Below are 24039 nucleotides of genomic sequence, written 5' to 3' on the forward strand. Positions count from 1 at the left end.
TTTGAATTTTACAACCAACTTTCCTTCTCTTCTCCCAGCTTCTTTCTTTCTTATTGCTCTTTTTTATCCTTACGTCAAAACCAGTCAATTACATCAATAAGTGATGCCAGGCACAGCTATGAGTGTCTATTCAAGATACGCGTCACGAGAGCATGATAAAGAATATTTCAAACAATTAAATAAACAAAAGAACTCCAATGATGTTCAGGACATTACAATCAATCAATTGAATGGTACTTTTGACAATTATCAACCAGGGAAGGACAAAAGTAAAAGCAAAAACAAAGCCGTATGTACGAAGAGTGTTGATCAATGGCTATCCATATTTCCCGGTGCTACCTTCTTCACTGCCTATGATGACATCTTATTTGAACAAATTATAACAATTGTATATCGAAACACTGAAACTGAGAAAATATGTACTGCTTCATTGACAAAATTTGGATTGTCTATCTATGAGAATATGATTCTTGATTTTAGTTCACGATTTTGGCCAAGTTGTGAAAATTTATTACCTAAATACAAAAAATCCAATGTTAAACGAGCTCTTGCTATAAGCAATTTGAAAAATTCCAGTAAGTTATTAAATCATGCTGGTGAAATCCCTCAATTACCTAGATGGGATGAAATTAATGCTGGTACTTTAGCTAACACCATGTCACTAATGAAACACAAGACTCCAGAAGAAATAGGTCAAGAATTATTAAATATTGGATTACTTCAAGATCACCAAATGACTTCGACCATAATGGACGTTCTTTATGACAACACATCATCTACAGCTACTACAGAGACAATTACCCAGAATAATAAGTTGGTCAATTTATTAGGTGAACAATTAGATCAGGTATTTGATCCATTGTTAGAATATTCTCCAGAATCATTGATTGTTTCCTATACTCCCCCTGCTACTTCTCAGGAAACAACGATTCCAAGTGACACCTTAATTATACAATCAATTATAGATGAATTAATCCAAGTCCAGGCCAATTATACTATCGCCTTAGTAAACATATTACAAGATTTCATAATTCCGTTAAGAATAGCAGTGCTTGATTCTGAACATGGATTAACAAGAATAAACCAATTTTTCCCACCTACAATTGACGAAATTACAAGAATAAACTGTATTTTACATAATTCGTTAGCGAAAGCAAACAAGGTTAGTTATGTGGAAGTAATTAAAGCACTTGGGATCATAATTCCATATTTCTATAAGGCATTTATACGTCATGAAGCTAACCTAAAGAACTTTGGCAAAAAGTTAAACAAGTTTTATGAAAAGAATAGACTAACTATATTTGAAAATCAAAAGATTAATAAAGGTAGGTATAACGTTAGAACCATGAATTCAGTGATCACGGGGTCCTTATTAGAATTACCAAAATTGAAATTAATTCTCACAAGATTAGTTGCAACAATTGAATCTGAACGTGTTGGTCTTGGTGTAGGAGAAGAATCAATTCTGTCTGAAAATGAAATCATAATGCCATATTTCCAGTCTAGTATCGAGGTTATAGATGCCTTTGGAGGGGCAACCGAAGAAGATCACGCAATTGATATCAAACAAAGAGTGTTTACGCCAACAGGTAAGATCTTAACTGAATTAGCCACAAATTGGCCGGCAGAATTACAATATGGGTGGTTAGCTAGAAAAGTGGTTGGAATATATGAGTTACAAAATTGTAAACCTAGTGCAGATTCATTGTTCAATATTGATGTTATGATTATCTTTTCTGATCATTTGTTAATTATTACCATCACTGATCCAAACTATTATTTACACAAGGATGATAAAAATGATGTGAAGCGTCTTAGTGTCAGCGATGTCTTGATGCATTCGTTAATTAATGAAAAGCCCTTACCAAGCTTAAAGTCCATTCCAACTATGGAAGTTACCTGTTGGTCCGAGATTAATGATGTGGTAATTACTTCATATATCGGTTTGAATGATGCTGATTGTATTCAAGTTATAAATACTTCGCTTAATGGGTTTAAGTCTTTAAATAACCACAGCACAAAATTCACCAGAAACTATTTGATTCTCAATGAAAACAATATTCAACATCATTCTCACAATATAATTAAGCTGTTAAATAAGGCAAAGATCCTTCATAAAAGTTCTCCATTCCATTTTTTCAAATCAAGAAGTGATGAATTGACTATATTCCACACAGCTCATGATATAAGTGTTTATGAGAAAGAAGTTTCCAAGTCACCATTTATGTTGTGTTTAAATATGCCAATGGAATGTCCTGATGTTTATTTCCAACAAAATCCGAATCTATTCTTGATCTTACAGGCTTCTTTCACATTTGATCAAAGATTACATATCACAGGATATGGTCCTAACCACCAAAAGCGAATCAATGAAGTCATCAATTGTGATGACTTTTCACAATATTTAAAAACAACCCTTGTTTTCACTACTCAAAGTATTTTCAAGACCTATAACAGAATAACCCGTTCTTTGATCGGTGGAAACAGTCATGATTTGTTATATGTTGCTAATGAATTCGTGAACCGAGATGAAAAGAAATTGTTAGAACGTGCTAAGGATCAAGCAAGATTAAGGGGTCCAGTTAAACTGCTTTCAGATTTATTTTCCGTGCCTGAAGTATATATGAATAAACTTACTTCCAAAGTGGAATTGAAGCATTCAATGAGACCAGATGTTAATACTCATACAGATACACTAAAACGAGAAACCGGGAAGCCGGATAACAAAAAGAAGAATAAACGAAAATCTTTTCTGCTGAAGCTTTTGAAACCTTTCCATAAGAAACATGCAGAAGAAGACAAACCACCAGTTGTCCAGGAAATAAAACAGGTACCAACTCCTATCCATAAAGAGAACAACTACGGGCAAACTACAATTCCTAAAGAAAGAACCATTCCAAACACATTCATACCTAAAGGAACCAAAACTGAATTCACCAACACCCTAAATCCAAAACCTAAGTTGAAGCCTCGTGCAGACTCCTTGAGTTCTCAGATTCAAGAGAGCAAGACCATGTCTAGACTGAGCACAGTTAGACATACACCTCCGCTTTCAATTACAGCTGAACCAGTAAGACGTTTTAGTAAACTCGACGCCGAACAAACTCCTTCCCCTAATACAGTGGACATGTCATTCCGCCACATTGATATTCAATCAAATGTTGAATCTGCTGAAGCTATGGCAGTTACCCCAGTTTGTGGTGGTGTTGAGCTTGTGGAAGTGAAGTCTAAGGAAGCTGCTACTTTATCGGATGGATCTGCTTTGACTAAAGGTGAAAATCCAACCATGAAGAGAATTCCCAGTGTCGAGAGTCAAAGAGCTGGTCTTCTTTCCAGTCATAATGTCTTTGCTAAATTGGATAGGGATCAAATACCACTTGATGAATTTTATGAGGATGGGAAATCAAATTGGGTTGTTGTTAGTTTGAGTAGGGATAATTCTACCTTGTCTGATGATATTAAATTGGTTAATAAATCCGAAGAAGCGAATCAAACCACCCTGTCTGAGAGAACTCTTGACCCAGTTCAAGAAGATACAGAAGAAGATTTCTTTGCTGATCTGGATATCGATAAATTGAAACAGAGAATTGCGGCTTCCAAGAAAGACGTTTACAACAAGCAAAATCCATCATATTCCCTGATTTTTTCAAACAATGGTTCCAAGAATGTCTCTAGAAGGACCCTGTCATATACTCCTCCAGTTATCGCTTCTGGTAGACAAAATTCGAGAATACCACGTGAATTGTCAGTTCAATCAGTAACTCCATCAGAATACGCTAACGAATTAGGTCAATTGATGGATGAAGAATTTTCCAATCACCGTACAACTTACCAAATACCAGAAGAACCAATTTCTTTCCAACCTTTCCATAGGAATAATAGTGTGGTGACATATAATACTAGTACGGATAGTCAAGAAGAGTTTTATTCTCCAGATGAATATTCCCGCGAGGATATGTTAAGGGCATTGAAGCTTAATAATAATAGTTATAGTAGTGGTAGATCTAGTGATGCTACTATTACAGAAAATCAGGTTGAGGTGAAAACTAAGCCGATCAATGCAGATATGAGAGATGAATCAATTGCTCAATTATCAGCAATTTTACAACGCGAGATTAATTTTGGAGATTTTGAATTATTAGTCTAATATTAAAATATTACATAGACCGTTTATAAATAATTAAAAAGTTTAATTTACATAAGATATTTTATATTTTAAGCAGCAGCTTGTAAAAGTTTAGCAACAGTTTCAGCAACAGCATCACCAACTTCAGTAGTTGAGTTAGATCCACGTAAATCTGCCGTTCTGATACCTGAATCCAAAACTTGTTTAACCGCTTCTTCCAAGGCTTCAGCTTCCTTAAGGCAATCCAAAGATAATCTCAACATCATAGCTACTGATAAAATAGTAGCAATTGGATTGACTTTATTAGCAGGTAAATCAGGAGCAGAACCATGACATGGTTCATATAATCCAAATGCAGAATTTGTATCTGGTAAAGAAGCCAAAGAAGCAGAAGGTAATAAACCAAGAGAACCAGGAATAACAGAAGCTTCATCAGAAATAATATCACCAAACATATTTGAAGTTATAACGATACCATTTAATTTAGTTGGATTTTGGATTAAAATCATAGCAGCAGAATCAATTAATTGATGTTGAACTGATAATTGAGGGAATTCTTCCGAAATCACTTTATCAACTGTTTTTCTCCATAATCTTGAAGAAGCCAATACATTAGCTTTATCAAGAGACCAAATAGGTAATGGAGGATTATGTTGAAGTGCCATAAATGCCGCCATTCTCGTAATTCTTGAAACTTCAGCCACGGAGTATTTTTCAGTGTCCCAAGCGGTTTGTTTATCTTCACTTTCTTCTTGTTCTTGTCTTTCACCAAAATAAATCCCTCCAACTAATTCACGAACAATAGTCATATTAGTACCCTTGACAACTTCGGGTCTTAATGGAGATAATTCCAATAAAGCATCCGAGGCGAAATTACATGGTCTTAAATTAGCATATAAATTCAATTCTTTTCTAATTTTTAATAATCCTTGTTCGGGTCTAATGGCACCAGTACCCCATTTTGGACCTCCAACTGCTCCCAACAAGACAGCATCGGATTCTTTGGCGGCGGCGAGGGAATCATCAGGTAATGGAACACCGGTGGCATCAATTGCTGCCCCACCGATTAAATGATGTTTGAAATCAAAGTGGATCTTTTGGTATGGGGTGTGTTTTTCAATTGTTTGAAGGACTTTGATGGCTTCATTACAGATTTCGGTACCGACGTGGTCACCTGGTAAGACGGTAATTGTTTTTGTGATTGTTTCAGACATGTTAGTTTTGGATTGGAAGGAATTGAGTTTTGAAGAAGAGAGATGATGAAGGAAAGATTAAATTTCGGTGTTCCTTGAAATTTTTCAGTCAGTGGAGTGGGAACACACAGCGAACGGATTTTTTTATTTTGTGTCCTGCAACAGGTACCGGTATCGGCCAATTTTTTGTGACTCAATTATAGAAGAACATTAACAATACGAATAATAATAATAATAATAATACGGATTATGATAAATATATATGTACAAATACACAGGTAAAACACGCCCAAAGACAAAGAGAGAACAGACCCCCTAATGGCCACTCCATTCAATCGAGTTCAAATCAATACCTTCTTGAACCATTTCCCATAATGGAGACATCTTTCTTAAGAAATCAACACGTTCATTAATAGCATTAATAACATAATCAACTTCTGCTTCAGTAGTGAATCTTCCAATTCCGAATCTGATAGAAGAATGAGCCAATGCGTCATCAGCACCTAATGCATGTAAAACATATGAAGGTTCCAATGAAGCAGAAGTACATGCCGACCCGGAAGATAACGCGATATCTTTAAGTGCCATTAATAATGATTCTCCTTCAATATAAGCGAATGAAACATTAACACAACCAGGATATTGAGATTTTGGATCCATTGAACCATTGAATTGAGTTGATGGAATTGAAAGTAATCCTGATTTCAATTTATCCGAAAGTCTATAAATATGTTTTTGATCGTATTCCATTTCTTCCTTCATTAATCTTGCTGCTTCTCCGAAACCAGCAACTAATGGAGGGGCCAAAGTACCTGATCTTAAACCTCTTTCTTGTCCACCACCAGTAATGATTGGGTCTAATCTGACTCTTGGTCTTCTTCTGACATAACAAGCCCCAATACCCTTTGGACCATAGATCTTATGAGATGAGATGGATAATAAATCAATATTCATTTCATTTACATCAATTGGAATTTTCCCATAAGCTTGAGCAGCATCAGTATGGAAAAAGATTTTATTTTTACGACAAATTTCCCCAATTTCTTTCAAAGGTTGAATAACTCCAATTTCATTATTAACTGCCATTATAGATACAATAGCAGTATCTTTTCTAATGGCATTTTTTAAATCATCTAAACTAATTAAACCTTCTGAATTAACTGGTAAATAAGTAACTTCAAATCCCTCATCTTGCATATGTCTTGCCGAATCTAAAACACATTTATGTTCAGTTTGAGTAGTAATGATATGTTTTTTGGTTTTTTTATAGAATCTAGGTACCCCTTTAATTGCCATATTATTAGTTTCAGTAGCACCACTAGTGAAAATGATTTCTTTTGGATCAGCATTAATCACATCAGCAATATATTTACGAGCCTTTTCAACTTCTTTATCAGTTTCCCAACCATATGAATGAGTTGATGAATGGGGATTACCATATAAACCAGTATAGAATTCTAACATTTTATCCAAGACTCTTGGATCAGTTGGAGTTGTAGCTTGAACATCAAGATAAATCGGACGAGTACCATATTGGGAAGGATCTCTTGTGGCTGACTTCAAAGAGATTGAAGAACCCTTTGGTGGTTTAGTAACAGTAGAACCTGGAGTATGAATGGAGACATGAAGTTCACCTGTGATTGGATTAGAAGTTTCTGTTATGGTGGTGGTTGAAGCGGCTTTTTTAGAAGCTGTGGCTAATTTATCAAGGGAAGAAGAAGTTGCTAATGTACGAATAGCGAAGCTAGAATGATTGGTTGGATTTAAAGAACGTCTTGACGTTCTTAATGCTAATGATCTCATCATATTAATTGGTTTTTAAATATTCCTTAAGGTTACTTTCTCTGTTCCTGTTGTAAGAAATATAAAATTTGATTTTATGGAGGAGGAGATTCTTATAATTTATAATCACCGGGCAAAAAAAAAAAATGAGAGGGAAGAGATTTACATGCATGAATTGGCGAAAGGCGAAAGAATTGTTGACAGGGCAAAAAAAATTTATAAGCAATTTCAAAAAGAAAGAGGGATCTATATTTATATGCAGTACGTCCGAGTTTTACAAATCCGAATACCGATTTCTTATCATTTTCATCTATTAATAATTCTATAAAGCTATTCTAACACTTTGTGTTTATTTACATATGCAGACAAACTGGAATGAACCAATTCATAACAACCCAAAAAGATTGCCCCACCAGCACCTATCCAACAAGTTCTAGGTCCAATCCCATTCAAAAATGGTCTATAACCTTCTTCTTCAATCATAGTTTTCACTAAATGACCAACACTTACTCGTTCTTTATGTAACATAATTCTAGTCTTAATCACATCCAAAGGAGTAGTCGCAGCTGCCGCAATAGATCCAGCAACAGAACCGCACATGGCTCCTTTAATAACCGAATATCGATCTTTATCCAAATGAGTAGTTGTTATCCATTTAACTTTCAACCATTCATATAATGGGAATTGAATCACAGTGAAAGGGATCTCTCTCATAATAGTAGTATTCCAACCTCGATATAACCCCCTAACCACTCCTTCTTGACTAGAATTCTTGATTAGATATAAGAAATTGGCCCAACTTGATGAAATCCCCCCATGACCCAAATGTCCCGCCTGAGTACGTTGTTTAATAACTTCTGCGGGCACTCTGACTAAACATGCGGCAATTTCTCCACAAGACGCAGAAATCATATGTCTTTGAGATGGTGATGAAATATAATCTTGGGTGTAGATTTTCATTGAATCATAAGTTATGAAAAAAAGGGATGCTGATGGGGCCAGTGCGACTACACATGAACCTAATCCGCGATATATTCCATGATATCCTCCATTAGCGAAAAATCCTCCTTTTGCTTGAAGACGGGTTTTGATTGTATCAATTGGGAAAAATGCAAGATCGGTTGATGTACCTGCGCATCCACCACTCTAAGAAAGAAATAAGTTAGAAAAATTTATTAACAGGAGGGATTGGGTATAGTGTTACTTACTATCAATGATATTATGAATGTAGAATTATCCATATCTATGTGTCTATATCTATAAGTTGTATGGTCAGGTTCCAAAGAAAATTCGAAAAGTTTTTAATGATTTTTTTTCTTTTTTGCTTCCCGAGAGAAAAATGAAAAATGTTGCAAATTGCGAAATCTCTGTTGCCAAATATAGAATACACGGGAAACAATATCGGAAATGACTAGCGAGTCATCATTTTCGACCCAGAGACTTACCAGTAAATGATCGAGTCATCTTGAAAGAAGGAATCATCTTGGACATACAATAAATTTATCTTTTCCAATTTTCTTCTTTTTACCAAATTTAATAATTATTGCATCTAATTTTTTATCTTTTGGTACAATATCTTTAATAAACGCCGTAAACAAATCATAATCCCAATTTGAATCAACTTCAAATAATTGTTTAAATCGAATACCTATATTCTGAGATAATTCATCTCGATCAACAAATAAAATATGACCATCTTGAGGCATAGCATACCAACCTTTTAAATATTCAATATCTAAACTGATATTATAAAATGGTGGTAATGACCCCTTCCAACCAATTAAAAATTCAGGAATTGTTAATAATTGATGAGAAGCCCGTTTGGATAATTCAATCATCCCAAACCATTGAGAAATTTTGATATGATTTAATTTATATGCATGTTCAATGTCACCATCTTCAATGGTTGCAAATCTATGTAGGATTGATATAATCATTGATGGATTGATTTTTGGACTTAATAATGAATCTAATTGCTGTAATTCAATTGATTGATTATAATTTATCTCTTTGGATATTAAATAGGTGATTAAATCATATAAGATTTCCGTTATGAATGGTTTTGACATTATGTAAGCAATATCATCAATTTCACAACCAGATTGTTCATACCATAATTTCCAAAATTCAATTTCTGAACATAATGAATCATCTAATAATTGACGAATAGATTTATTATTGGTGCTGTCAGTAATATTATTATAAGTACCATCATATTTTGGAATGGTTGTAAAATCAACTATTCCTTGAGTTTTAGTTAATTCATATTCATAATTACAATCTTGAAATCCAATTAATGAATCGTCAGATTGGATTAAACTTGTCTTATTCTTAACCATATTTAAATTGCTTAATAATAGAACTGTATTTGAATGATTCATTTGTCGTAATTTCCATGTTTGATTTTTGGTACATAATACAAGTGAATTAATATCTGATTTTATAAGTAATTCATCATCATCTTGGTTATTAGCAGCTCTATCTAATTGATTAAGCAATTCTGGTGGTAGTTGAAGTAACTTATATGTATGCGTTTCATCTCTAGATATTTGTTGATATAGCTGATATGATGACATTATTAGTTCTTTGCTGGGCCTGTCTTTGGTGAATAAGAAATGAATGAATAAATAACAAGAGATGAAAAAAGACGCGTTTTTTTTTGGTGTTGGATCTATTTGGCGATTCTAGATCTTCTCTTCAGATCTTTACTTTTGCAACCAAATCTACATACAGATTCATTGTACCAACCTATAGCTTAACACGATCTAATAAGATCGTCTATCGTGTATTTCTCTAGGGACGATGCTTCAATCCTGGTACATTTCTTCTCATACTGTTAAAAGAAAGCAATTCATTTGATTCAGTTTTGGCCTTTAAGAATTGACCTTAGAATCTAAAAAAAATCTATTGTAGACACTAATGCTATTTCAATTATCTCTTCCTCTCTCAGAAGCCCATTGGAAGAAGAGAAGAAGCTATTATTTAAATTAATTAAAATTAAAATTAAACATAAATATATTTAATAAAAAGAAAAAGAACTCTAACTAAAAACTAAAAGAAAAGGATTTGATTATCACACACACTTATTAAAAAAACTGGTGATACAATATAAACCTCATCATTAATTAATAAAAATAATAATAATGTATGTAACAACCTGCTATTGAAAGGTGTGGTTGAAATAAAACTTGTCAATCAAAATCAAAAAAATATAAAAATGTAAAAAGCAAACAAAAACCACTAATTCACAATATTAAAAGGCAACCAAGTAAAAAGTATCTTATTTTATTATTATTATTATTATAACTTGTTGCGAAGTATCGTAACGACAATGATACTAAAACAAGAATGAATAAAACCATAACAGTCTGATTAATCTAAAAGTTTGACCCTTGATTAATATTTCTATCTCTAACACCTAATTCACCATTAAAGAATTCATCACTACCAACTTTTTCATTCTTTCTCCAGAAAGTCCAACCACCATTTTCATAATCACGACTATTTCTCTTTCTTAAATAAAATAAAACTCCGATAATACCAATCAAAATAGAACCACCAACACCAACAACAACCCCAACAACAATTCTATTAGTTTGTGATAATCCACTACTATTATTATTATTATCTTCATTACTAGATGAAGTAGGAGTTGGGTTTGTAATAGTGGAAGTTTGAGTAATAATAACAGTTCTTCCATTATCAACTGAACTCATGGTAGTAACTACTCTTGAAACTGAAGTAGTTGTTTGAGAAGATGTAGTTGATGAAGTAGTTGAAGTTGTTGAGGTTTCTTCGGGTTCAGAAGTTTCAGATTCAGTAGTTTCTTCAGCTTCAGAAGAAGTTGTTGACAGGGTTGTTGTAGTGCGTTCCGAAGAAGTGGTAGTAGTATGTTCTGAAGAAGTTGTTGAAGATGTGGTGGTTTCTGAATGGGAAGTGGTTGTGGTTTCACTAGATGTGGTAGTTTGTTCAGATGTGGTTGGTTGGGTTGAAGATTCAGTAGATGAGATGGGGGTTGATTCACTTGTTACTGATGGGGTGGCTGGAGTTGAAGTATTATCACCATCGGCACGTTTGATAATATGAGTAGTTAAAATGGATTTATAAGAAAGTGAACCAATAGAAGATAATCCGGCAATAGCATCTTCTAAATCATCATTATCATCAATAACAATGATTCTTTGACTATTCGAAACTGTAGTACTACCACTACCAGTAGCATTAACTACAGGAAGATGTGGTGTATGAAGCTTATCTTTGTTGTGATGATGACCATGATGGTTATGATGATTGTGATGACATCCTGAGAATGGAGCTAATTTGATTAACATTATAATGGTTATAGATGTTATTAATATTGTGAATAGTACAACCCTTATATTGGTTGTAACTGGAGCTCTCCTAGTAGTTTGTTTATCCATGTTGGCTGTGTGTGTGTGTGTTGACTTTATATAAGTTTGTTGTTGTTGATTAAATCTATGTTTTTAATAATATATGAAAATTAAAAAGGAGTGGAATGGGGTGTGTAATGTAAGGAGAGGTTACTGTTGGATGTTGATGACTAGTAAATAACTTGTATAATATATATATATTAATATATATATGGATGACTAAATAGTTATATATTCTTGTAAGGTGTAAAAAAGAAGAACTTAATAAAAAAAAAGATCAGTTTAGTTTTTATTAAATGTGAGTTGAATGATTTTTTATTGACTAACCGTAAAATAAAATGTGGTTGTTTAATTTTCATTGTTTATTTTTTTTATTTTGTTAAAATTTTTTATTTAAAAAAAAAATGATGTACTGCATATTGTCCTAAGTTACGTATTTTTAATAAAATCTAAAGATTCAAATTTATTTTTAGAAACGTCAATTTTTTCTTAATTAATGATAATAATTTTTAAGTTGTAATACTGATGTCATAGGTATTACAAAATGTATAAATGATAATATCTATGAGGTGATCTTACAAATCGGCAATAAATAAGTAAATATATTAATTAATTTATGCGAAGGCTGCGAATCACGTTTTTGCAGCTTAAATAAAGTTATCCCAAAATGGAAATGCTCATTAACGAGGCAGTGTCTTAGAAAAATCTTTTTGTATGTAAGTTTGGATGTGTTTTTGGTATGTAAATAAACGTACTGTATATAAGAATTTGAGACCCTCCATCCATTAATCATCATCACCTGAATTTAATACTGCAAAATACGACTATACTGGAATCACGTTGTTTTATTGATTCGAAATATGTTGCAGAGATTCAGACTATAACTCTTGAAAGGGTCTTATTTTAACCGTTCCTTGGACAAGAATCGGTTATTACAACCTGAAAAAGACAAATTGTTACACAAAGTTATCCTTTTTAGTTCTAGATCAAAAATTAATCTAAGAAAAATGTGTTTGTACCAGATTTTCAGAACACAGAATCAAACTCATCTCCTTCCGACCCCCTTTCGGGTTGTTAATTGTTTTATGCCACTTAAAGTAACAATCAGAAAATCGGTTGTTCGCTTGTAAATTGTTCTTCTTCCATTATTCATGAGATGTCTAAAACAATAAATTGGTCGCCTCAACATTATATTGCTCCATCTGTATTGTAACCAAAGCATAACCGCCTTGGCAAGAATTAAGCATCTTTTTTTATTCTCACAGTCAATTCAACCTCGGTTATATACCCTTATAAACCCGTTCTTGTAAGAAATTGTAGAGCATCGGTAAGAATCTATTGAGATCAGACATCTATCACAAAACATTTCTAGATTTAAGAAAAACAACAGAATGGAAAGATTTGCATGACGGATTGTGTCTGAAGATAATACGCAATCTTTACTTCAGTATAACTAGTGAATGTGAGCTTAAGTTCTAGCAAGTAGGTCCAAACAAAATAACATAGAAATTGGAAGTCTGATTCATTGGAAAGGCATCAATATCTTCTTTAATCATCAACCTATGGCTCCCTTCTATGAATACTGCTTTTTACTTTCTCTCCAATGTCAATTTGATTGCTTCAACAAGTAAACAAAAGTTTCAATCTATTATTAGTAGTAGCGTTTGATAAAGGGATTAATTGTTTATCTGTTAAGTCTTCTGATAGCCAAAATGCGCGTGCGTCTAAGATTTAGCGCTTGGAACACGATTAAACAAAGGGTTCTTTCCAACTTATCTCTCAATATTAAAAGACAATTCTAAGATTAATAAAGAAAGAAACTCTTCTAGAGTGCCGTTACTTGGACTCTTAAAATGTTTGAGCTGCACGAAGATTAGATGTTTGATAGTTCATAGTATGAACACAGATCCAGGATCATTTTGAACCTTTGGAAATAACAACAACGTGCTATGGCAAGTGTTAACTTCAATATTTTCAACCACTATATGACTCCATTTATACTAGAAGATGTCAACTTTTTGGATCTTTCTGTCCGAAAATCTTGCTGCCATTCTGTGTACTAGTATATATTCCCTGGTTACTTTGTTCATGAATACTGAGTCCTTTTTGGTATCGCTCGTCTAACTTCTATTTCCGCACAGGCCCATTCGCCCATTCTTGAGATGGGGTCGAAATCCCTCTCCAAATTATTGAAGAATGAAGACGGTACTCCCCGAAATAAATTTTACAAATCTTAAAACAAACCAACCCACCATGCCATCTCTCCATTTTATTACTTTGTCTCTGAACTACAATAACAATTTAGTACTACTTGAGTGAATGTCAAATAAAAATTGTTGCAAAAGATTATTTTTTATGCAAGATCTAATTTATTTAAAAATATTTTTTTACAGATTTATATTTCCACCGCCAGGAATATTGCAGCTCACGAAATACTCTTTATCATACATATTTGACTTGGTTCGTTTCTCTAAATAACAGATTACTGCCACAGTGCTGATGGATTTTCACACACGTTGTTATCTACATGTCTTGTCTAAATAAAATAACCAAATGGGGTTGACAGGTAAGGCATACAAGCAGGGGAGAATAACGACGTCAGAGGAATATACAACCTGCTTGATTCTGAGTAGAGTCTGGGTGTATTTGAAACTTCTGGAAGTGGCTAGTATAACATATGGGTTACATAAAGAAAAAGAATGGTTTTGATACATATATTAACCGAAAGAGCGATTTTACAATTGTCTGAGCTCTAGATACATCGAGACGAGATTAGAAAGTGAAGATACCATATTTATCCGACGGTTGGAAATAATTTCAGTGCAACTTTTTTTGCTTTAACTTAGCTAGTTTTCAACTGTGTATTTCGAATTAGGACCCAGGATTTACTCTCGCAAATTGTATTTGTTTTGCTAGAAAACCACTCTCCAATAGTGTACAAGGTAGAATATTACTGGCTGATCAGAGATGAAAGTAATAATTGAACTAACTTGCTGGTCAAAGCTGGCTAGAGAAATTGAAATCGCAATGGGATCTGTATCGGGGATAATATGCTTGGCAGGAAAACTGGTACCTATATTTAATAATACAAGGTTTCCAATAATGGATATTGAGGGGGGCGTTGTGTTTGTGACAGTTGGTAGATTAGAATTTTGGTTAACATAGTTCGATGGTGACTACTTTGTACGTGCAAGAATCTCTTTCGAGAAGGTTCTCTTAACAAGATAAAAAAATAATATATTGTTACACAAAGTGATATTTTCTTCTGGAACATTCGAAAAAATAAAAAATAATCTCTCCACATTTTATAACTCAGGGTCATCTACTCCTACTAAGTATGACTCTCACTCCTTAAAAAAGTCTATAAATATTTCACTTCTCCTTAAGTTTTTACTTTCCCTTTCTTTCTTTTTACTTACAATTCTATATTCACAATAACCAATTAACAGCAATCTCATAAATACAAACTAAGCTAATAATAAAATGTTTCCATTTAATCAATATTATAATACTGGTGCTCCATCTAGTCAATATGACTTAGATTCATTATTCAATTTATTACATCAACAACAATATTATCAACAACCAAGAGTCAATTCAAAACCAAGAATTATTAAGAAATTAGAAACAGAAGATGAATTCCAAATCCAAATTCAGAAGCCATATGGTAATTATAATAATTATGAAGTTAAAGTTGTAAAATCATCAACTCCTCCATTAGTTAATATCATAATTCAATCTGAACAAGATAATTTTAAACAAACTTTTCAATTTAATATTAATTATATTGATATTGAAAATATTAATTGGCAATGGTATAGACAAAGAAATATCTTATGTTTAAATATCCCAAAAAGAATTCATTATGTTCATCTGAATTTAGAAGACATTTTGAATTGTTTGTTTAATGGTCATGATCGTCTTCCAGTTCAACAAGGTGAGGCTAGTCATGATAGATATCATGCTGATGAATCTGATTTTGAGGAAGAGGATGCTTATGTTGAAGATGAAGGTGTGCATAGCCCTGAGGTTAATGGTAGCCAATTGGCTTCTGAAGTTAACGAACAAGCTGAGGAAGCCCATAGGAGGGCTGAGTTGGAAGCTGTAACAGAAGCTGAAGAAGATAGAAAAGAGGCTGAGCAAGCTAGAAGAGAAGCAGAGTTAGAAGCTAAGAGACAAGTTGAAGAAGCTAAGAGGCAAGCCGAAGAAGTCGAAGAAGCCAAGAGACAAGCAGAATTAGAAGCCAGAAGACAAGCTGCATTGGAAGCCAGAAGACAAGCCGAGTTAGAAGCTAAAAGAAGATTTGAAGCAGAAGCCAAAAAACAAGCTGAATTAGCCGCCAAGAAAAAGGCTGAATTAGAAGCTCAAAGACAAGCTGAATTAGAAGCTAAAAAGAAAGCTGAAATTGAAGCAAAGAAACGTCAAGAAAGATTTGTCCAACTGGAAAGGGAAAGACAACAAGAATATGACGATTTTATTAAACAACAACAAGATTTCCTTAAGCATTTCTTTGGATTTAATTTAGGTCCAGTATATCCACGTAGAGATTCTAGACCAAACGAAGAAATAAAACAACAACAAAAAAACCTAAAGAAAGATGAAGATACAATTAAAGTAACTCCCATGAAACAAAACCCAAAACCAAAAGTTGCACCAAAACCTGAACAATTGAAAAGAAATAAGACCTTAGATAATATTAAATCTGTTCCAGTTGTAACTAAGGAAACATCTGATGCGGATTCTATTGTTTCTAGAGGTGATACCACCTTATCCAGAACTGCTAAAGAGGATGCATCATTGGCTAAATTACATATGCATCCTTCTTTAGAAGAAGTTGAAGATGAAGAATTCGTTATGTTTAAGAAGAAGTTTGGACAATAAATGTCCTTTTGTATATTAGTATTAGTTTATTAAATAAAGTTTCCATTAATATTTTGACTGATTAATTTGACCTGTAGATAAATGTTGTAGATAAACGTGGATCAACTCTTTCCATGAGATATCAACTTCGATTAGAACTGAACATCTCAATAATAAATTAATCCCTCTGTGTCTATCCAGTCTCACTTCTCAATTCAAACGACATTCTCAAAAGCTCGGTGTTAATGCAAGCTGCAGCGTAACAAAACCAAGAGGGTTGTGGCAAATTATACATAAAAACTGCAACTAAATTTCTACCTGTAAAAAATATGATACATGTAACTAGCCACAAGTCTCAGGCATAGGAATAGCGGATATATGCAAGGTAAACGTGGCTTCCATTGCAACAAAACTACTGATTTATAATCCTGATAAGAGAGGTGATCTGTTGTGGGACCTATGCGTTTATTTTGGATGAGTGGATGAGAGTTACAGTAACCTGGTGGAAGAATTTATATGAAACAATGACTTAGCCGGACGTTTTCGTTCCAGCCACCAGGGAGACAGATCATGGCTCCCCATTGAAGAAATCATATCTTTTCCCCAAGCTCGTTTTGCATGGAAGCTATGATGTGTAGAAGATAACGAAGACTAAAGGCCAACGCAATCTAGATATAGAAACTTTCGTTTTGTTCTAGAATGGATGACACCGGTATTCCAATCTGTTGTAGCTCTTCATGCTTGTAGTAAGAACATCTGGAAATATCATATATTCAATCTTTCAGGGATTTTCTGATTCCAGACCCGTGTGGTACTTATAGATTGAAGCTATATTATAGTGGAACCAAAGGCCTCTTTATGATTGATGCACTTCTTATAAAAGGGGCCCAGGTTTCTGTTTAATCTTTGGCTGAAAAATATCGTCATAAGACGTGAATCAATCAAATGACTATATTCATTGGAACTAAAACTGATTCATCTATACATCAGATGAACATTATTGCATGATGGAAGAGAAACTTTAAATTAAAATTTTTCGCAATCATTCCACTTTGTAAATTCTCACTCCGCTCTTTCACCCCTGAAACTGAACCCCAAACGAAAAAAATGGAATCATCTCAGATCCCGTACTAAAGTGACTCCCTTTTTTCCAGTTACACGTCATAAATCACTACCAATTTAGATTAAGACAATGCTGAAATCAATTGCAGTATTTGGAGGAAACGGATTCGTCGGTCATAAGATTTGTGAAATAGGAGTACTTAGAGGATATAATGTAACATCATTTTCAAGAACTGGAGATCCCCCTCAAAATATAATTCATCAACCTTGGATTAAAAAAGTTGAATGGGAAAGGGCCGATATTTTTAATCTGGATTCTTATGTAAATAAATTAAAAGATTTTAATACAATTGTATATTCAATTGGGATCTTATTTGAGAATCAATCTTATAAGAAAACTATGAATACCAATTTTAATTTCTTAAATGATATTCAACATTTAGCAAATTCAATCAATGGAGCTAATCCAATGAAAAAGGATGGAAATAGTACTTATGAAGCCATTCAAAGAGATGCCGCGGTATTATTGGCCGACAAGTTTGTTCAAGAGAAACCAGACCCTCCAAGAAACTTTGTATATATTTCGGCAGATCTGTGTCCACCATTAGTACCATCAGGTTATTTGTCAACCAAAAGGGAAGCTGAATTTGAATTGAGTTGTAAAGAAGGACTTAGGGGGATATTTATGAGACCGGGGATAATGTATGATGAAACTCATGAAGGTGCATTAACTACTAGAGATGTATTTTTACGAGCTTTAAAACTTGGAATTGCCACCAAAGAAACTGTATTAGGGAAGAAATTTGCAGCAGAATTGGTAAGGCCAGTTATGTCAACGGAACAGGTTGCCAAAACTTTATTTGATAAATTAGAAGAACCAGATTTCAAAGGGCCAGTCTCTGCTGAAGAGATCTTAAAAAGGTAGTTCAGTTAAAAATGTAATCTATTTTAGCAATTCTATAAATACTGTATATACACCAAAATAAAATAAAAAGCTAGAATATGCTACTCTTACACATGACCGCTATATTGCTCTATTCTTCTCAACTTCACTTGTAATTCCTCTATCCAGTTTATATCCGTTTCATCCAAATCCATTTCTTCAGGCACCATAATATCATCAACGGTGATTGTAATTCTTTTCAACCCTCTAATCGTATTCACGTCAGCTTTATCATCAAATATGGAGATATTATTAGTCACAACACGACCCATATCACTACTACTCTCCTCCCCCTCGTCATCAGCTTCAGGTTTAGTAGGCAGTGGTGCCGGTTTCTTCTTACCTACATGACCTGGAGTCCACCAATAAATTGGATAACTTCTAAATATATTCCCAAATATTAATGCAACCCCTAAAATCAAAATACAAGATACTAGTTGGATATATAAATAATGCCAACCAAGGTTTCTAACACTATCATCAATCAGTGGGAGTAACGCCAGCGCACCACTAGGTGGATGGGCAACATTAAGAATCGTTTGTACTGTATTTGCAACAGCAACCAGTAAGGCTGCTGATAAATAATAATGATCTCTTCCAGTTTGAGTTAACCAAAAGAGTTTCTGGATACTGATCCCAATCAAAGAACTGACAAATTGTCCACATATCACATTTCTTGGTTGTGCTAATGGAGAATACAGCACCAGAAATACGAGCACCGCGGCAGCACCATAACTGGCAATGATAACGGGCGGATCAAGGGAACTAAAAGCGGTATGTTCACTCATGAATACTGCTTCTAGTACTAGTATCCCACAGAATGAACTTACTAGGATTTCTAACCAGATCAAATAATCTGGAGCTGGTTTTGGAGAATGAGCACCAAGAAATCTACCTATTGGTTTTGGTAATCTATCTAATCTATTTGGTGGAATATATTGATTAAGAACATTGTCTATATTGAATTTGAATACCATATTTGATTGTGCTCCTCTCCCCTTAAAGTCTTGATACTTAGTTACTCTACTTAATAAGACTTGTGTTGTCTATTTATAGTTGATAATGATGGACAAACAACATAAATGATGAAGTCGTGTGAATGGGATAATGTGAAGTTTTATAATTACGAAAATCTAACCTAACAGTCACGCCATTGTTAGGAAAAGAAATTCCGCGGATCTTTTCCGGTTTTCTTTTGTTCAGTTGTTCGTCGATTACTAAGCAATCGGGATTATCCAACTGAGTCATATACTGAGACACTAAAAGATCAACTAGGGTAACTCCTGAGAATCAATATTTGACTCGGATTCCCGATAGATCCCATCGACAATTGATTGACTGTTGAAATATTTTTTAGATAACAATTTTAAGTTTAAGGTTTTTGACATGTTGGAGGGGAGGGAGGAAGGGAAGACTAGAAGAAACAATCTAGAGCATACCCCGGTAGAACTAAGATTACCTTAAGCCCCTAAACCGGCTTCTCCAGCCAACCCACGGAGAGCGGGGGACCGACGGACCTAAAAGTCCACAGTATGCATAACTTTCATCCATATAGGGGGGTGGAAGTGGACACGCCAGCGTGTGGGGGGGGGGGGGGGGGGAGCATGCACCAAGTAATGAGGAGTTTTGTAAAAGAAGATGATAGTCCCTGATTTAGAATAGAAACCAGAGGCATAGAATCAAGAACTTTCCATCTGAGCATTTCGCGCAAACTCTGAACGCTCTTGGAACTCATCAAAAGCTAATCTTATGAATCAGCTGAGCTTGACTGGCTGTTTCTGCCGCGTCCTCGCGCCTACTTAAAACTACAGTATTAACAGTTTTGCACCCTTCCATATGCTTGATTTTCAAATTGGGGACAGAATGAATGTCAACCGAAAGCCCATTGACCATTAAATCGTTAGCCAATGACCTTCTCAACAAGTCTGCTTTATTGTCGCAGGGAAGATGTAACTTGTGTCAGAGAATTTCTAAGTAGGACATAGGATATTGGATATTGTTGGGAAAACTGTTAGTCTTTGTGGTCGGGCGTGACATAATGGTCACAAGAAATTCTGCATCTTGCATGATAACAAGCTTACACTGGTATTTATAAATGTCCAATTTCTTATTTATTCTATCTATTAACTTCGTTTTATTATATAAATCTATATAAGAAAACCTTAAAATATTTTTGTCATCATCATCATCGTTGTCATCAACCAAATCAATCAATCTCACACTCCATAATTATAGGTGCTATTATACATTGTTCTTCTTCTAAGTAAATACTTTCTAATTTCATCACAAGCAAAGACCGAACTGGTTAAAATTAATAAATGTACAAGATCAATAAAATACAATGCTTCAGTTTGGAAAATGCTTTGGAAAAATGGAACATAAATTGCACATAATTGTCCAATTATTGAACCAGCAACGGCAAAATTAAACATTTGATTCTTGATTCCCATTTCAAATATTGATTTTGAATAATGACGACATGATAATGCATTAAACATGTCAAAGAATACAAAACAGGTGAATGTCATGGTGGTATCTCTGGCGGTAATTTCATTATCCGTCATTTCTTTGATGAAAATATATAATGTCCCAATAATAATCATGGCTGCTGATTGTAAGACACGATGAATGAGTTGTTTGGTTAAGATCTTATCGTTACGTTTTCTTGGTGGTTTATTCATAACTTCATGATCAACAGGCTCAACACCTAAAGATTGAGCTGGTGGTCCATCCATCAATATATTAATCCATAAAATTTGCATAGCATTTAATGGATTAGGTAATCCAAAGAATGTAGACAATGCAATTAAAGTCAATGCCGCAATAGAAGTTGATAATTGAAAAGTAATGAAATTTTGAATATTATTAAAAATACCTTTTCCTTCTTCAATTGCACTTAAAATAGTGGAGAAATCATCATCAGTCAAAACCATATCAGCTGCTTCTTTGGCAACATCAGTACCATTCTTACCCATAGCAATACCGATATCAGCAAGCTTTAATGCTGGCGCGTCATTAACACCATCCCCAGTCATTGCAACAATATCACCTCTTCTTTGAAGAGCTTTAACGATGGCAACTTTATGTTCTGGAGTGGTTCTGGCGAAAACAGAAACATCATGAATGGCATCAGCCAAAGCAGCTTCACTTAAAGTATCAATCTGATCACCAGTCATGACAGAATGGTCTCCAATAATTGGCATCCCGATTTGTCTGGCAATATTCATTGCGGTAGATGGGGAATCACCAGTAATCATAATAACATGAACTCCACCTTTCATTAACATAGCAATTGATTTTCCAACATTTGGTCTTGGTGGATCTTTCATACCGATCAAACCACAGAAAATTAAATCTGAAGGTTCATTATGTTCATCTTTTTCATTGATAAATTTCTTACTGGATTTAGCGAATCCCAATACTCTAAGACCATCACTAGCTAACGTACGTGATTTTTCATGAATAATATCTTCAATTTCTTTGGTCAAAGGTCTAATATTTTCATGCTCATCATAATATCTATTGGAAAGTTTTAAAATCTTTTCAGTTGCACCTTTTGCTATAGTTTCTGCTTTTTCAGAATCACCACTATGAACACAAACAGCCATATATTTTCTATTGGATGAGAATGGTAATTCATAAAGTCTTTCCTTGGTACCTCTGGTATCTTCTAATCCGAAATGGGGTAAACATTCAACAAGAGCAATATCACTTGGATTTCCAACATATCTTTCATTTTCAGTAGAATATCTGGCATTATTACAGATATTGGCACAATCTAAAGTCTTACGGATATTTCCGGTCAATTGGTGATGTAAAGTATTATCATCAAGTCTTTCCACAAATAAAAACGGACTATTGAAACTTCCTTTAAAATCAGTTGCCCATATTTTAGTGACGGTCATATGATTTTGAGTTAAAGTTCCGGTTTTATCAGAACAAATGACATTAACGGAACCTAAAGTTTCGACACTTGGTAATCTTCTAACAATAGCTTTTTGACGGGCCATTCTCAAAACCCCAAGAGCTAAAGTTACAGTGACAATAATAGGTAAACCTTCTGGAATGGCAGCAACGGCTAATGAAACTGAAATTTGGAACATATCTAACCAAGCTCTTCCTTGGAAAATCCCAATTAAACAAATGATACCAATAACAATAAAACTGAAAATGGATAAATCTTTACCTAATTTATCCATAGCTTGTTGTAATGGAGTCTTTGGTTTTTCAATTTCTGACATCATAGCAAATACACTACCAAACACGGTACTTGGTCCAGTTGCGATAACAATCCCACTACCATGTCCATCTCTGACTAATGTACCCATATGAGCAATTGAACTTCTTTCAGTCACAGTGGGGGCATCTGATCCATTTAATACAAGTGATTGAACATTCTTTTTAACTGGTTTATTTTCTCCTGTTAAATTACTTTCATCAATAGTCAAATATACTGCTTCGGTTAATCTAACATCGGCGGGTATTCTATCACCTTGTGAAAAATGAACTAAATCTCCAGGAACTAAAGTAGATGCTAATACTGTTGATGTATTTCCATTTCTAGTTAATTTAGCCTCTGCTGGTACTAATTTATTTAATGCTTCTAAAGATTTTTCAGATCTATATTCTTGAACAAACCCGACTGTTACAACAATTGTAATTGCTAATGTGATTGAAATGGCATCATCTTTATTACCCATCCAAAAACTTACTATAGCAGAACCTATCAATAATAAAATCAATGGATCTGAATAAAAGGAAGATATAAATTTCATTAGCAAACTTTCTGCTTCTTCACCTGCTAATTCATTGACACCATGTATGGATCTTCTATTCAAGATGTCTTGACTGTTACATAACCCATGGATAAGGTTGGTTTGTAATTCAGATGCTGTGTCTTCGATTGATTTCTGTGAAAACTTAATCGATGGTGTGCTTGTTCTGGATGGTGCTTGAATTGGTCTTAGTTCGTACGGATTATCAGTCATCTTTTATATAATGCTGATGCTGTATTTCTGGGTGAAGTGAACAAACGATTTTGAAGTGAAAATTCTTGATTAAAAAAATGAATGAAATAATCTACTGTCTTTTTGCTTTTGTATAATATTTGTGCAAATGATGTATTCTATATCTATCTCTCTTGCTTCTCTTATGATACACACGCAAGAACACACACACAATCTCTCTCTGTCTATCTATTGATGAAAGGAAGGTGGGTTGAAGTTGAGGTTATATGAAGAAAATTGATAGTTTGAAATTTGTTAGAAAGAAAAAAAAAAAGGTGTGAACAACGTGTAATGAGACTTCTTTTTCTTTTTTTACAACACAGGAATGAAAAATACAATGGAAATTTAAACAATCTATCTTCTTTGGAGTCTAAATAAGTTTGATTTGTCTCTCTCTCTCTCTTGTTCTTCTTGAATATGAAGTGGGACTAGTAGGAGGGTAGGAGGTGGTTGTAGTTGTTTGATTTGTGATAAATTTGCTTATCTTTCTAAAGGGAGATTAGCAGCAGGAGGAGGGGGGGGATAAAAGGTGATCTAGAAAAAGAAGAAGCGAAAGCCAAAAAAAAATTAAAAGTTGAAGAACTTTTGTTTGACGTGTTTTACGAGAAAATTAAAACCAAAAAATCAATCTCCTCTTCATTGTCTTATTATCTTTTTAAAAGCGCTTAGTTCTGAA

General features: G+C 34.0%; 9 protein-coding genes across 9 annotated transcripts; 3 read left to right on the plus strand and 6 right to left on the minus strand. All coding sequences in view use genetic code 12, as the record gives it.

Moving 5' to 3' along the window:
* Positions 1–103: 103 nt before the first annotated feature.
* On the plus strand, positions 104–4147 carry J8A68_003159 (uncharacterized protein; the record flags this gene model as incomplete). The annotated part of the gene is made up of 1 exon (XM_049406985.1): positions 104–4147. The coding sequence occupies one exon, from the start codon at positions 104–106 to the stop codon at positions 4145–4147; it is 4044 nt and encodes a 1347-aa protein (XP_049263559.1).
* Positions 4148–4215: 68 nt separating this feature from the next.
* LEU2 (3-isopropylmalate dehydrogenase) lies at positions 4216–5340 on the minus strand (the record flags this gene model as incomplete). Its single annotated transcript, XM_049406986.1, has 1 exon — positions 4216–5340. One exon carries the CDS (start codon positions 5338–5340, stop codon positions 4216–4218), a length of 1125 nt encoding a protein of 374 aa, XP_049263560.1.
* Positions 5341–5634: 294 nt separating this feature from the next.
* SPL1 (Spl1p) lies at positions 5635–7122 on the minus strand (the record flags this gene model as incomplete). Its single annotated transcript, XM_049406987.1, has 1 exon — positions 5635–7122. The coding sequence occupies one exon, from the start codon at positions 7120–7122 to the stop codon at positions 5635–5637; it is 1488 nt and encodes a 495-aa protein (XP_049263561.1).
* A 309-nt stretch (positions 7123–7431) lies between these two features.
* Positions 7432–9677, minus strand: J8A68_003162 (uncharacterized protein; the record flags this gene model as incomplete). Its single annotated transcript, XM_049406988.1, has 2 exons — positions 7432–8247; positions 8595–9677. 2 exons carry the CDS (start codon positions 9675–9677, stop codon positions 7432–7434), a joined length of 1899 nt encoding a protein of 632 aa, XP_049263562.1.
* Positions 9678–10478: 801 nt separating this feature from the next.
* Positions 10479–11522, minus strand: DFI1 (Dfi1p; the record flags this gene model as incomplete). Its single annotated transcript, XM_049406989.1, has 1 exon — positions 10479–11522. The coding sequence occupies one exon, from the start codon at positions 11520–11522 to the stop codon at positions 10479–10481; it is 1044 nt and encodes a 347-aa protein (XP_049263563.1).
* A 3453-nt stretch (positions 11523–14975) lies between these two features.
* On the plus strand, positions 14976–16373 carry J8A68_003164 (uncharacterized protein; the record flags this gene model as incomplete). The annotated part of the gene is made up of 1 exon (XM_049406990.1): positions 14976–16373. One exon carries the CDS (start codon positions 14976–14978, stop codon positions 16371–16373), a length of 1398 nt encoding a protein of 465 aa, XP_049263564.1.
* Positions 16374–17544: 1171 nt separating this feature from the next.
* J8A68_003165 (ubiquinone biosynthesis protein) lies at positions 17545–18339 on the plus strand (the record flags this gene model as incomplete). Its single annotated transcript, XM_049406992.1, has 1 exon — positions 17545–18339. One exon carries the CDS (start codon positions 17545–17547, stop codon positions 18337–18339), a length of 795 nt encoding a protein of 264 aa, XP_049263565.1.
* Positions 18340–18425: 86 nt separating this feature from the next.
* Positions 18426–19334, minus strand: J8A68_003166 (uncharacterized protein; the record flags this gene model as incomplete). Its single annotated transcript, XM_049406993.1, has 1 exon — positions 18426–19334. One exon carries the CDS (start codon positions 19332–19334, stop codon positions 18426–18428), a length of 909 nt encoding a protein of 302 aa, XP_049263566.1.
* Positions 19335–20573: 1239 nt separating this feature from the next.
* PMR1 (Ca(2+)/Mn(2+)-transporting P-type ATPase) lies at positions 20574–23345 on the minus strand (the record flags this gene model as incomplete). The annotated part of the gene is made up of 1 exon (XM_049406994.1): positions 20574–23345. The coding sequence occupies one exon, from the start codon at positions 23343–23345 to the stop codon at positions 20574–20576; it is 2772 nt and encodes a 923-aa protein (XP_049263567.1).
* Between the last annotated feature and the right edge of the window lie 694 nt (positions 23346–24039).

This window comes from Hemisphaericaspora subhashii (assembly GCF_019202705.1).
Source record: "Hemisphaericaspora subhashii strain CBS 10753 chromosome Unknown scaffold47, whole genome shotgun sequence".
NCBI lineage: Eukaryota > Fungi > Ascomycota > Pichiomycetes > Serinales > Debaryomycetaceae > Hemisphaericaspora > Hemisphaericaspora subhashii.